Source organism: Petaurus breviceps, unplaced genomic scaffold, assembly GCF_028583685.1.
Source record: "Petaurus breviceps papuanus isolate PSGF00001 unplaced genomic scaffold, PetGlider_PUasm1.0 189, whole genome shotgun sequence".
Classification (NCBI taxonomy): domain Eukaryota; kingdom Metazoa; phylum Chordata; class Mammalia; order Diprotodontia; family Petauridae; genus Petaurus; species Petaurus breviceps.
This window is the reverse complement of record NW_027185809.1, coordinates 36,556,499-36,569,508: the sequence shown is the minus strand read 5'-3', so window position 1 is coordinate 36,569,508 and position 13,010 is coordinate 36,556,499. Positions and strand designations below refer to the sequence as shown.

At 36.8% G+C, this 13,010-nt stretch overlaps 1 protein-coding gene across 2 annotated transcripts in view; it reads left to right on the top strand.

Moving 5' to 3' along the window:
- Window positions 1-12,722, top strand: part of ALKBH1 (alkB homolog 1, histone H2A dioxygenase) — a 37,259-nt gene extending 24,537 nt beyond the window's left edge. For both annotated transcript variants that reach the window (XM_069092328.1, XM_069092327.1), the window contains exons 4-6: window positions 2,925-3,015; window positions 10,271-10,464; window positions 11,446-12,722. In XM_069092328.1, coding sequence (XP_068948429.1) covers window positions 2,925-3,015; window positions 10,271-10,464; window positions 11,446-11,860 — 700 coding nt within the window. In that variant the 3' untranslated portion in view covers window positions 11,861-12,722. The remainder of the gene's footprint in view (window positions 1-2,924; window positions 3,016-10,270; window positions 10,465-11,445) is intronic.
- The last annotated feature ends 288 nt before the right edge of the window (window positions 12,723-13,010 follow it).

Below are 13,010 nucleotides of genomic sequence, written 5' to 3'. Positions count from 1 at the left end.
GCTCTTTTACCTTCATCAAGAGGCTTCTTAATTCTTCATTTTCTGCCAGTGGTATCACCTGTATACCTGAGATTGTTGATATTTCTTCTAGCAGCCTTAATTCTGGCTTTTGATTCATCCAGCCTGGAATTTTACATGACGTACTCTGAATATAAGTTAAACAAATAAACCTAAAACCAATCATTTATTCCATGTTCAGCTCTAACTGTTGCCTCTTGACCTGCATACAGGCTCCTCAGAAGACAGTAAGATGACCTGGTATTCCTATCTCTTTGAAGACTTGCCACATTTTGTTGTGATCTATACAGTCAGAGCCTTTAGTGTATTTAGTGGAGCAGAGATAGATTTTTTTTTTAGAACTCAAGCGAATGCTGGCAATTTGGTCTCTAGTCCCTCTGCCTCTTAAAAAATCAGCCTGCTTTTATGATAATTCTTGGTTCACATACAGCTGAAGCCTAGCTTGCAGAATCTTAAGCATAAACTTGCTGGTCTGTGAAATGAGCATAATTGTTCAGTAATTTGGACATTCTTTGAAGTTGCCTTTCTTTAGCATTGGGACATGAACTGATTTTTTCCAGTCCAGTTTTCCAAAATTTGCTGGCATATTGAATACAGCACTCTAACAGCATCATTTTTTAGGATTTTAAATAACTCAGCTGGAATTCCAACACCTCCACTCGCCTTATTATTAGCAATGCTTACTAAGGTCCACTTAACTTTGTTCTTCAGGATGTCTGGGTCTAGATAAGTTAATACACCATTGTGGTTATGGATATTAGATCTTTCTTGTATATTTCTTCTATATATTCTTGATAATTCTTGTTAATCTCTTCTAATTCTGTTAAGTTCCTACTATTTTTGTCTTTTTTTTGTGGGGGGTGGGGAGAGGAAGTCAGGACAGTCGGGGTTAAGTGACTTTCCCAAGGTCACACAGCTAGGAAGGGTTAAGTATCTGAGGCGGAATTTGAACTCAGGTCCTCCTGACTCCAGGGCCAGTGCTATATTCACTGCACCACCTAGCTGCCTCCCCATTTTTGTCTTTTATCATGCCTATTTTTGCATGAAATGTTCCCTTGATAATGATTTTTTTGAAAAGATCTTTTGTCTTTCTCATTCTGTTCTCTTTCTTTGCATTGTTCATTTTATTATTATGTCATTATATATTATATAGTTCATTTATCATTGTATTATTTCTTTGCTATTCTCTAGAATTCTACATTCAGTTAGGTATATTTTTCCCCTTTCTTCTTTACCTTTCACTTCTTTCCTTAGCTATTTGTAAAGCCTCATCAGATAGCCATTTTGCTTTCTTGCTCTTCTTTTTCTTGGGAATGTTTTTTGTCACTCCCTTATGTATGATATTGTGAACTTCTTTCCATAGTTCTTCAGGCACTCTATCTGCCAGATCTAATCTTTTAAATCTATTCATTACTTCCACTTCATATTCATAGGGAATGTTATTTAGATTATACCTTTATGATGTGATGTTTTCCCCACTCCAATTTAAGTGTGAATTTTGCAATAAGAAACTAATGATCAGAGCCACAGTCAACTCTTAACAGTTAGTATAGATCTTCTCCACCTGATTTCAGTATTAACCATCTGGTGATGTCTGTGTGGAGAGTTGAATTTTGGTTTGTTGAAAATGAGCAGTGAATTATCTTAACAAAACTCTTTCAGTCTCTGCCCTTCTTCATTTTGTACCCCAAGGCCAAGATTGCCTGTTATTCTAATCATCTTTTGATTTCCTGCTTTAGCATTCCAATCCCCTATGATCAGTGTGACATCTGTATGTGTGTCATTTCTAGAAGATGTTGTGTCTTTGTAAAACTGATCAACTTTGGCTTCTTTAGCATCAGTGGTTGGAGCATAGTCTTGGATTACTGTGATATTGAATAGTTTGCCTTGGATTTGAAAAGATATCATTCTGTCATCTTTGAGATGACAGTACTGCTTTTGTCATCCTTTTATTGACTATCAGAACTACTCCATTTCTTCTAAGGGATTCTTGCCCACAGATCAGTGATCAACTGAATTAAATTCACCTATTCCCATCCATTTAAGTTCATTGATACCCAAAATGTCAGTATTTAATCTGTCTATCTCCTGTTTGAGCACAACCAGCTTACCTTGATTCATAGATCCTTACATACTCGACACATGGCAGGCACTTAATAAATGTGTGTTGAATGATTTATGTATTTAGAGATTTGCCATACCAGACAAGCCTCCTTCCCCTAATGATGGTATAGCTGTATACTTAGATTTGGCCAGACAAGATACAATTGTAGAAAAAAGTACCTTTCTGTTTTACAGAAACCTCCTGTGGTTTGAAAGACAGGATGTCAGAAACCAAATCAATTAGTGTAAAGCTTTAATTATTATCTAAGTCTCAATTATCCAAGCTACATTAGGGCAAAAATAAGACATGGTGAGCCATTTTTTTTTTAATCACTAACTCTAGTTTGAGAAAGTTATTTGTTTGTGATAGCTATGATTAATTCATAACTTCCTTTTAGCAAAGCTGAAATGGAAATACAGTATTAACCAAGTTTTCATTTACCCTTAGTGCTTTTAGTTCCATTTGGATAATTAACTATACTCAGTCTTGGTTTAGGCTTATTGAGGTGTGTGTTAGAGAGTTACCCTTTCTTCTTTAAGGTTGAATCTTTTAACAAAGGAATTTAAAACAAAAACGTCATCAGAAATGGCAAGAGCCAGTTTCAGCTATTCCACTGGCTGTCATTGTCATATTAGTCATATAGTTTTATCTCTGCTTGCTTCCCCCTCTGCTACTATGGGTAACAGTACTCACCACTAAACAGTATCTATGGGCACTGAGCTCAAAGGAACTACCCAACATTACTATTGTTGCAACTTGAATTTAATAGTTGAATTAATTTTTTTGTCACCAATCTTTTTAGAAATAAAGATGTGAGCAAAAAGAGACCTCGAAGTTTGCTAGAAAAACTACGTTGGGTGACCCTGGGCTACCATTACAACTGGGACAATAAGGTATTAAATGTTTTTTTTCCAATTCTGAACTTTTCTAGTTTCATGCTTCTCAGGCTTAAGTGATTGAATCTCCTTACTAGACCTGAATTACCAGATTTTATGGTTAATCTTTCATTTATTTTCTCTTAATATCTCTCTTAAAGTTCTTTGAGGAAAAGTGAATAATATATCAGGAGAAAGTAGTTATCCTTTGCTTATATCTTGTATTTTTCAGAAGTTTTCAGAGCTTTCTCTGTCATAAGTCTATATCATGAATTTTACTTCTCTACTTTTTCAAGGGCAGTGTTTTATCAAATAATTATTAAGTGCTTACTATATGCAATGCAGTTTTTAAAAACCACTTCTTGTCCTCAGGGAGTTTATAATCTAATAGGAAAAATAAACCATGTACACAGATAATTATGCTATGAGGTAGAATGTGATAAGGATTAAAAATGTCCTAGACATGTAAGAAATTTTAAGTAGGAAAGACCATTTTCAGCTGTGAAGACCAGAGAAAACTTCATGAAGGCATTTGAGCATGGTCTTGGAAGAAGAGGACTCTCAACAAACAGATCTGGATAAAATGCATTTCTTGCATGGGGGGATAGCTGCATAAATTTGTGCATGGAGGAGAGGACAAGATTAAGAGTGGGAAATAGCTGGTAGTCCAGTTCAACAAGAATGTAGGGTACATGGAAAGGATTAAAATTTAATATAGCTAAAAAGTTGAGTTGGAATTGGATTGTTGAGGTCCTTAAATGCCATGCTAAGAAGTTTGTACTTGATTTTGTAGGGGGGAATCACTGAAAATTGTTGAGCAGGGGACTGATATAGTCAGATCTTTGGACCTTTTGGCAACTAAATTCAGGATGGGTTGGAGAAAAAGAGACTAAAAGAGAAACCAATGATGAATCTACTGCAATGGTACTATTGAGAGGTGATAAGAATTTGAGTGAAGATAATGTCAGTGTGTTTGAAGAGGAGAAAATACATGTAACAGATGTTATGGATTTAGAATTGATAGGACTTGGCAACTGATGTGTGAAATCAAGGGAGAGGGGACAGTCAAAGGCAACTGAGATATCAAGCTTAAGTGTTCAGAGAAATGATGGTATCACCAACAGAAGTAGGAAATTTGGGAGTCAGGGTAGGTTTAGATGGGAAATTATGAATTTAGTTTTAAATATGTTGAGTTTGAAGTACCAGTAGAATATCCAAAAAGAAGGTCCAGCATGTAATTGGAAATATGACAGAAAGGAGAAATCTGAGCTGTCTGTGTAGGTTTGGGGTCATCCTGATAGAAATGATAGTTGGACCCACACAAGTAAATAAGATTGCAAGGGATAAGAATATGGAAAGAGAAGAGTAATAAGGACAGAGCCTTTGGAGACACCTTTACTTAAGAGTTTGGAAAAGGAAGAGAAACCACGAAAAGGAATGATCAGAAATGGAAAAAAGCGGAGGAAACAAGAAAAAGGTCACTGAAGACAGACTTACTCTTAGTGAAATAGGAGATAAGATCATCTGTGAGGGATGTGAAGTGTTTCACTTCACGTTAAGAACTCTGAAATTCTTTTATCCAGTCATAATCTTTCCATCTCTCCCTATGCCTTATTCCTCCTAAATCTATTCTTCCTCACCATAACTTTCAGTTCATCCTTTCCCTATTACTTTTCCAGGCCTAAATTTACTTCTGCTTTGGCTAATTTTGACTCCTCCATGAACACTATCGTCTGCTCTCAAATTGTTTATTACCTTTTCCTTTCATCAGTCACACCTTGCCAAACTTCAACCATTTTCCTCTTCTGATTCTACTCTTGCTGTTGAATAGACCTGAAAGAAGTCATAAAACCATTATAACTGAGACCACTTATAAATTCATGTTATTTAACCTCAGTTGGGCAAGGCATTTTTTTCTGTTTCTCCCTAAGTAATTTTCTATTCTACTGACCATATTAGCTGTTATAAATCTTTCCTTTTCTCTTCAAGCCTCCCATCCACACCACTATAACCCAACCTCTCAATTTAGTATTTCATCCTAAGTTGTCACCAAAAAACTGAGAATATTTGACTTTTGCCCTTCTCATATCAAATTCCTTTGACATCATCCTCTACTGTTTCCTTCACACTAGTCTCTGAAGAAGTAGTCTCTTTCTGCTTCTCCACATAGCCTAGATGTTATTATCCCTTCTCATCTTCTTTAGCAGATTGCTTCCACTATCGTTTCCATCTTTCTAATTTTCAGTCTCTCCCTATGTATTGCCAACAAATTTGTCCAGTTCTCCCCATCTTTAAAAACAAAACAAAACACATTCATAAGCTCTTCTTCTGACACTGCCACCACCCTGGTACATGCCCTCATCACTTCACACTTGAACTGTTGCAAGAACCTGCAGGTGGATCTGCTTGCCTCAAGTCTCTCCCCACTCTACCATCCTCCATTCAACTACCAAAATAATTTTCTTAAAGTGCAAATCCAACTATGTCACCTGTCTACTCAGTAAACTCCATTGGCTCCCTATTGCATCCAGGAGCAAGTAAAAAATGCTTTTGTTTGGCATTCAAAGTCCTTCACACCCTTCTACCTTTACAGTCTTTTTATACTTTACTCCACCTTATTCTTTGACACAGGGACACTTTCCTCTTGGCAATTTCATGAACAAGATACTCCATCTTTAAGCTTTGGGAATTTTCTCTGGCTTCCCCATGCCTGGAATAATCTCCCTCCTCAATTCCAACTACCTGGCTTCCTTTAAGTTCCAGCTAAAATCCTGTCTTTTACAGGAAGCCTTCCCCAACCCCTCTTAATTCTAGTGCCTTCTCTTTATTGTTTCCTATTTATCCTGAATAGAACTTGTTTTGCATATATTTGTTTGCTTGTTTTCTCCCCATTGGATTGTAAGTTCCTTGAGGCAAGCAATGTGTTTTGGATTTTTTTTTTAATATCCTCAGTGCAGTTCCTGACACATAGTAGACGCTTAATAAATATTGATTAATAGTTTCTTCTTTTCTCACTATCATCTTATACTTCTCCCCTTTTCAGCTAAGCATAAGAAAGTTTAGTATCTACACTAATAATAACTGGTATTTCTATAGTATATTTATTTTTATTTATTTATTTTGTGTATATATGTTTATGTATCTTTATATATATTTATAGCTTTATAAACATTCTGTTAATTTTTCCTCAACAATCAATCAATAAACATTAATTAAGCGCCTAGGAGGTAGGTGCTATTATTATCCCCATTTTACAAATGAAGAAACTGGACAGACAAAGGTCAAGTCACTTGCCCAGGATCATACAAGTAGTATAAGGCTAGATTTGAACTCAGGACTTAGTCTATCGACTGTACTACTCAAATGCCCTTACACCAATTGCTTCTCCTCCTCTCACTCTTTTTCAGCCCTCTGCATTGTGGATTCCAGTTTCATCATTCACCTGAAACTGTAATCTTTACCCTTAACAATTATATCTTAATTGCTAAAGCTAATGTAGCCTATTCTCAGTCTTAATCCTTCTCATCCTCATTGCCTTATTTGATATAGTTGACCACCTTCTTCTCCTAGATACTCTTTCTTCTTGCTTTTGGTGATACTGCTTTCTCTTGCTTCCCCTTCTGCTCGTCTACTCTTCAGTCCTCTTTTAGTGGCTCCTCATCCATATTACATATACTAACTGTGGGCATCTCCCAAGGTAAGGTTCTGTCCTCTTCCCTTTTCTCTCTGTGCTTTCTCACTTGGTGATCTTCTCAACTCCCCTAGACTCATTACGCACGTCATTCCCAGATCTGTATGTTCAGCCCTAGTCTCTCTCTTGAGCTATAGACCTGCATCAACATCTGCTGATTGGACATTTCAAACTGCATGTCCTTTAGGCAGCTCAAACTCAACATGTCCAAAAGAGAATTATTTTTCCTTTTTTTTTCATGCAAAACATTTCCATATTAGCCATGTTGTAAAAGAACAGACAAACAAAATAAAACAAAAAGTAAAAAAAAGTATATCTGTTCTCTCTCAGGACATAACATTTTCATTATAGGTCCTTTGGAATTGTCTTGGGTCATTGTCTTTATTGGAGTAGCTAAGTCTTTCATAATTGATCATCCTTGCAATATTGCTGTTATGGTGCATAGTAGTCTTCTGTTTATGCAAACTTCACTTAAGTTCCTATAAATTTTCTCAGGTTTTTCTGAAGTCATCCTGTTTAGCCTAGTAGTATTCAATCATGATCATATACAACTTGTTCATACATTTCCCAATTAATGGGAATCCCCTCAATTTCCTTTTCTTTTTGCCATCTCAGAAAGAGTTGCTATAAATATTTTTTTATGTATAGGTCCTTTTCCCTTTTCTTTGATCTCTTTGGAATATAGACCTAGTAGTGGTATTGCTAGGTCAAAAGATATGCACAGCTTTATAATCCTTTGGGCATAGTTCCTAATGGTTCTCCAGAAGGTTGAACTAGTTCACAACTCTTATCAACAATGTATTAGTTTCTAGATTTTTCCATATCCCCTCCAGTAGAACCAGGAGAACATTGTACACAGTAACAGCCACAGTCTGTGATGACTGATTTTGATAGACTTAGCCCTTCTCAGCAATGCAAGGACCTAAAACAATTCCAAAGGACTTATGATGAAAAATGCCATCCACATCCAGAGAAAGAATTATGGAGTGTGAATGCAGAACAAGGCAAACTATTTTCTTTTTTGTTTCGTTTTTTCTTTCTCATAGTTTCTCCCATTTGTTATCATTCTTCTATGCAACATGACTAATGTGATTATGTTTATTAGAAATGTGTATGTAGAGCCTATATCAGATTGCAAGCCATCCTGGGGAGAAAAAATTTAAAACTTTTGGATGTGAATTGTTGAAAAGTAAAAATAAATAAATTAACTAAAAATTTAAAAGAAGATTAAGCTCTACTACCACCTTCTGTAGGAGGCCTTTTCTGGTCCCCCTAACTATTAGTGTCTTCCCCTCTATGGTTACCTTCTGTCTTGTCTTATACGTACTTATTTGTGTACATATTGTGTTCCCCTTAGAATGTAATCTTTTTGAGAACAGGGATTTTTTTAACTTTTTCTTTTAATTCCTAGCATATAGGATATGTGCTCAATAAATACTTGTTGACTTACTGATCAACCCTTACCCCATCCATAAGGAATTCCTTTTCTATAGTTTTCTTCTATTTGATTACCAGAACAAGTAGCATTCAAAATATCCCTTATGCCAGTTTCACTTAGTATGGACAAGGTGATATGAAAAGTTGTACCACTGCTGGTAAAGTTCCAGATTAGCAAACAAAAATTTTTTCCAGACGCTGGTTTCTTCCCATATGTAGGCTTATGTTTGAGAAAACTATGTCCTATATATCTACTAGCACAGTACCACTCAGTGTTTGCTGCCAAATAGGAGGTATTCTAAGAATAGACCAAAGGAAGAAGGTTGTAGAGTATAGCTGTGGCCTCTCCTCTTTCTCCACCAGCCGGCGTTTCTGTGAAGCTCCTTAGTCTTGGATTCTTTTAGTTAATCCAGATTCCTTTTCCACATTTATCAAATGCTGTGTAGTTTGCTAGGTGCCATTTAGAAGATATCATGCAGCCCTTGTTCCCAAGGATTTTAACTACTTAAAAGATATCACATATTTCATGTTTGCAAGAGGAATCTGGTAATTTCTTTTTAGCTGAAAGTCACACTAATCTCTTCCTCAGTGTTCTGGAAATTTGTATTCATTAGGAAATAAGAGGAATTGCCAAGAGACTTTAAAGGAGTGGGCAGAGAGGAATGAAAAGGATAAGCCAGCACAGAAGTAGAAGTTCAGGCTCCATGAGGAAAGGGACCAAGTTGATAAGAGTTACACTAGCTGAGTAAATAGCAAAATCTGTGCTATTGAGGAGCTTAGTGAGGGGTAGATACCTTCTAAATCCCCTTGTGGCCTCACCTAATCCAAGAACTTTTTAAAAGGATTGAAGAGAAAAAGCTGATTTTCCTTAGGCAAGAATCTTTCTTCATTACTATTGGGAGTAAAGAGATAAAGGCATGGCTGAAATGTCTCCCTGTTCTGGAACATATGCAGATCAGAGACTTAAGAAAAGAACTTCACTCCCATTCATTAACTCTGCTGGGTAAAAGGTCAGAGTCTGGTTTAATGGAAAGAATGCTAGGTGTGGAATCAAGTGCTGGATTCAAGTCATATCTCTGCTACTTACAAGGTAACCTTGGACTAATCATCTCACTTACCCAAACCTCAGCTTATTCTTCTGTTAAAAAGAAAAATAATAAAGTAATAATTAAAAGGGTAATAATACTTGTATTTTCTGTCTCAGATGATGGTAAGGATCAAATGAGAATGCCTTACAGTGCTATGTAAATGACAGTCATTATTAAACCAAGTTAGACAAATGGTAGAACATTTTAGAAAAGTATCTTCTTGAGCCACTAGCAAGGTTAAAAGAAAAGATACAAAAGCATGTTGAAGTCATTTTACCTGCTTCGAAAACCATGTGCCATCAGCTTGCTATTGGCCTAAATCAATATATTTAGGCCAAAGCTGTTACTCTGCCTAACCTACCAACAGCTTGGTAACAGACACTTAGGGACTAGTAAACATCTGAACTAAAAATGGGCTTCATAATCATTTGGAGTTGGATAAGAAAGAGGAATGAAAGGGAAGGAGGACCTGAACCAAGGTAGCAATTTCTCAGGAGGTGCTAAGCCTTATCTCTGCAGAGTAAACTATTATGAAGTTTTCATTAAAACTGCAATGTTGTCAGATTCCCAAATTGTCAAGTCACAAAGATCTTATGATGAAAGAGGGCATGATCAGGATTTAAATTTTTAAGGAAAAAGGAAATGAGGGATCATTGGTGCTAGAAGTAGTAGCTTGCCTAGTGGTATCAATTCAGAGCCAGTTTAGGGGAAGAAAATACTTAAAGTTATCTACCCCATAATAATAATTCAGTAGTCAAGTTGAGAGGTAGACTTTGAGCTATTGCTTCTAATCATGCTGTCCAGCCAAATAACGTTATTGCAATTACACAGCTTTTTTCATAGACTGAGAAACCAAAAACTAACAAACTGTGGTGTTTGAACTGCCTTTATACCCATAAGAGCCAGCCACATCAGAGTACAAGCACATTAATCACATGCAAGAATATTGATACTGGTATAGATTGTTTTACAGTTAGTAACTGATCAAAAGCAACAACTTTCTTTTTTCCTAAGTTTTTTGGTCTTTTTTTCCCCCTTCCTTCTATTTCTATCAAAGACATATTCAGCTGATCACTACACGCCTTTCCCCCCAGACCTGGCTTACCTCTCAAAACAAGTGGCTGCTGCATGTGGATTTCAGGACTTCCAGGCTGAGGCTGGAATACTCAATTACTATCGATTAGATTCCACACTGGGGATCCATGTCGACAGATCAGAATTAGATCACACCAAGCCTCTCCTGTCCTTTAGGTAATCAATTTGAAGAACGAGGTTTGTGATTATCCTTTCTGGCTAAAGTTTGTTTAAGCTAAGCATCAAGGTTATTAAATGGTGTTTAATGTTTAGCTCCATAATGATCTTTCCTCTCAAGACCTCTGGAGTTCCAGGCATAAGTGAAATGAGACTTTGTTGGAAAGGTGACCACTGTACAGTTAGTAAGCTCTCTTTAAGCTGCATTAGGACTAACTCTTGTGACTGACATATAGTGCCAGGGCTCTATGGCAGTAGCGTGGCATAAAACAGAGTTTTCCAGCCTCTTAGTGTAAGCTGATTGAAAAGTAACAGGCCAAATTAGGTTTCAATTTGTGTAAAGTGGTTATTTTTTACTTACTGTAGTAAGTCAAGAATATGTGATTTTTTTGGTGTGGTTGTTATTTCAACTGGTAGAGACTGTACCCTCTCTATGAAGATGGTCATCACCCAGTAGCCAGCCTTTCTGAACTTAAATAGGCCAGTCCTCAGACAACAGAGATTTATCCAGATTTTTCATTATGTATTGGTGCTGAAACAGAACTTAAAATATAATAAGCCTTACTAATTATGCCTAAAATGAACAAAAAAGATGAAAATACTAAAAATATGTGAATTATATTTATTAAAATACTTAAACATCAATAAAAATATACCAGCAAATAATGTAATAATCCAATCATTTTAAAATTCAAAATTGAGCTGTTTATCAATGTATTAATTATTATTGAGGTGCATCCCAGAGGTTATCAGAGATGCTGGCATAGACCAGTTTATGCTGCATACCAAGTTTTGGTCAACCCTAATAAGAGACTGAACCAATAGGACAGAATGTTGGCACAATTTGTGGAGTAGAAAATTGTAGAATTTAAATTAGGGAGTGATCCAAATTAAGGTAAATTGCAATAGCAGAGCTAATTGGGAATAGCTTTGCCATCAGTAGCCAGAATTCATTATTGCTTTTCCTGTACTTTTTTATAGTTTCGGACAGTCTGCCATCTTTCTTCTGGGTGGCCTCAAAAGAGATGAAGCCCCTACAGCCATGTTTATGCATAGTGGAGACATCATGGTGATGTCAGGATTCAGCCGTCTGTTGAACCATGCTGTCCCAAGAGTCCTCCCAAATTTTGATGGGACAAGCCTGCCACGTTGCCTGGAGGTACCACTCCCAGATTCTTTACCTGCAGGTTCAGTTGCAGAACCCTGTTCTGTGGAGGACTGGCAGGTGTGTGCCAATTATCTGCAAACAGCTCGAGTTAACATGACTGTGCGGCAAGTGTTGGCCACTGGCCGAGACTGGGAGGAAAAAGAAAAAGAGACCACAAGTGAAAGTTCTCGCCATCTTGATGATAAAAATCATGAAACAAAGCGGCCCAGGATGAACCCTAATAGTTGAGATTTGGGCAACCCACTTAGGCAGGTCCTATAATCAACAGTCATAATTTGTATTGCCATGAGCTTCATCTGGAAGAACTGTGTGAATCTTTGACTAGAAAAAACAAGAAACAGAGACCAGTGCATCACTGATTGCACAAGGCCTGTGAAAACCTTTTGGGAAAAAAATACTGGTTTATAACACTTTTATGAAGACCTCACTTGTTCTTATCTTATAAGACTTGACACATGATACATATTTCTTACAAGCTCATAATCTTAAACTCAACCTAACTTATCGCAGTTGTCCATGGACATAGAAGATATTCCAAAAACAGTCTTCCCTTCATGGCTGCTCCTCTGCCATTATTTCTGATGATGATGGCACAGATAAATTATCATGTCTGTGGGACTTCTAGATGCTGCAGGCATAGATCAACATTAATTGTTGGAGAGAGATTCACCCACTCTATCCAGGAACCACTGAGAAAAATATGACCCTGTACCATCCTTCATCCCATTTTCTTACCTCTTTAGATTACTCTTTGATTTCCCCTTCTATCTCTGCACTCCTGTTCTGGTTTTTGCAAAAGAGTGCACACACAAAACATGAAGCTGCAAATCTTATCCTCCAAAAAAAAGAAATTAATCAGTAGCTATCTTTCTTGCCCAAGAGGGAAATATATTTATCTAAGTAAAGGAAACAGCAGGTTTCTTAAAAACACATTTTCTTTAGGTCTCCAAACTCTTTTCTATCTGCCTTTTAAATGCAGTTTTAATTGTTAGAGTGAAATTCCAAATCCCAGGGGTTTTCTGTCACTGTTTTCCCCATGAATAAACTGACTCTGTTTTAAATTAAAGATCACTATCTGTTTTGAAGAGTTTGTATGTCTGGGAATTTTTTTTTTCTATATTGCTATTTTCTGTGTTCATGCTGCTATAGCCCTCTGGCTGCTTCCTTGCAACACCTCCCTGCCTTGTTGCTAGTACATTGAGTTCTCTTTGTGACACTCTCACATGGGCGGGAATATCACTTGATATCCTGCAGTGACTGGATTCCTCTCTGTTAGGAGATAGCTTGGGAAATACGTGAGGCACTGGGCTTTAATTTTTTACACCCACCAATGCAACTCACTATAACCTCAATCAATTCACTTCATCTTTGTGCCTGC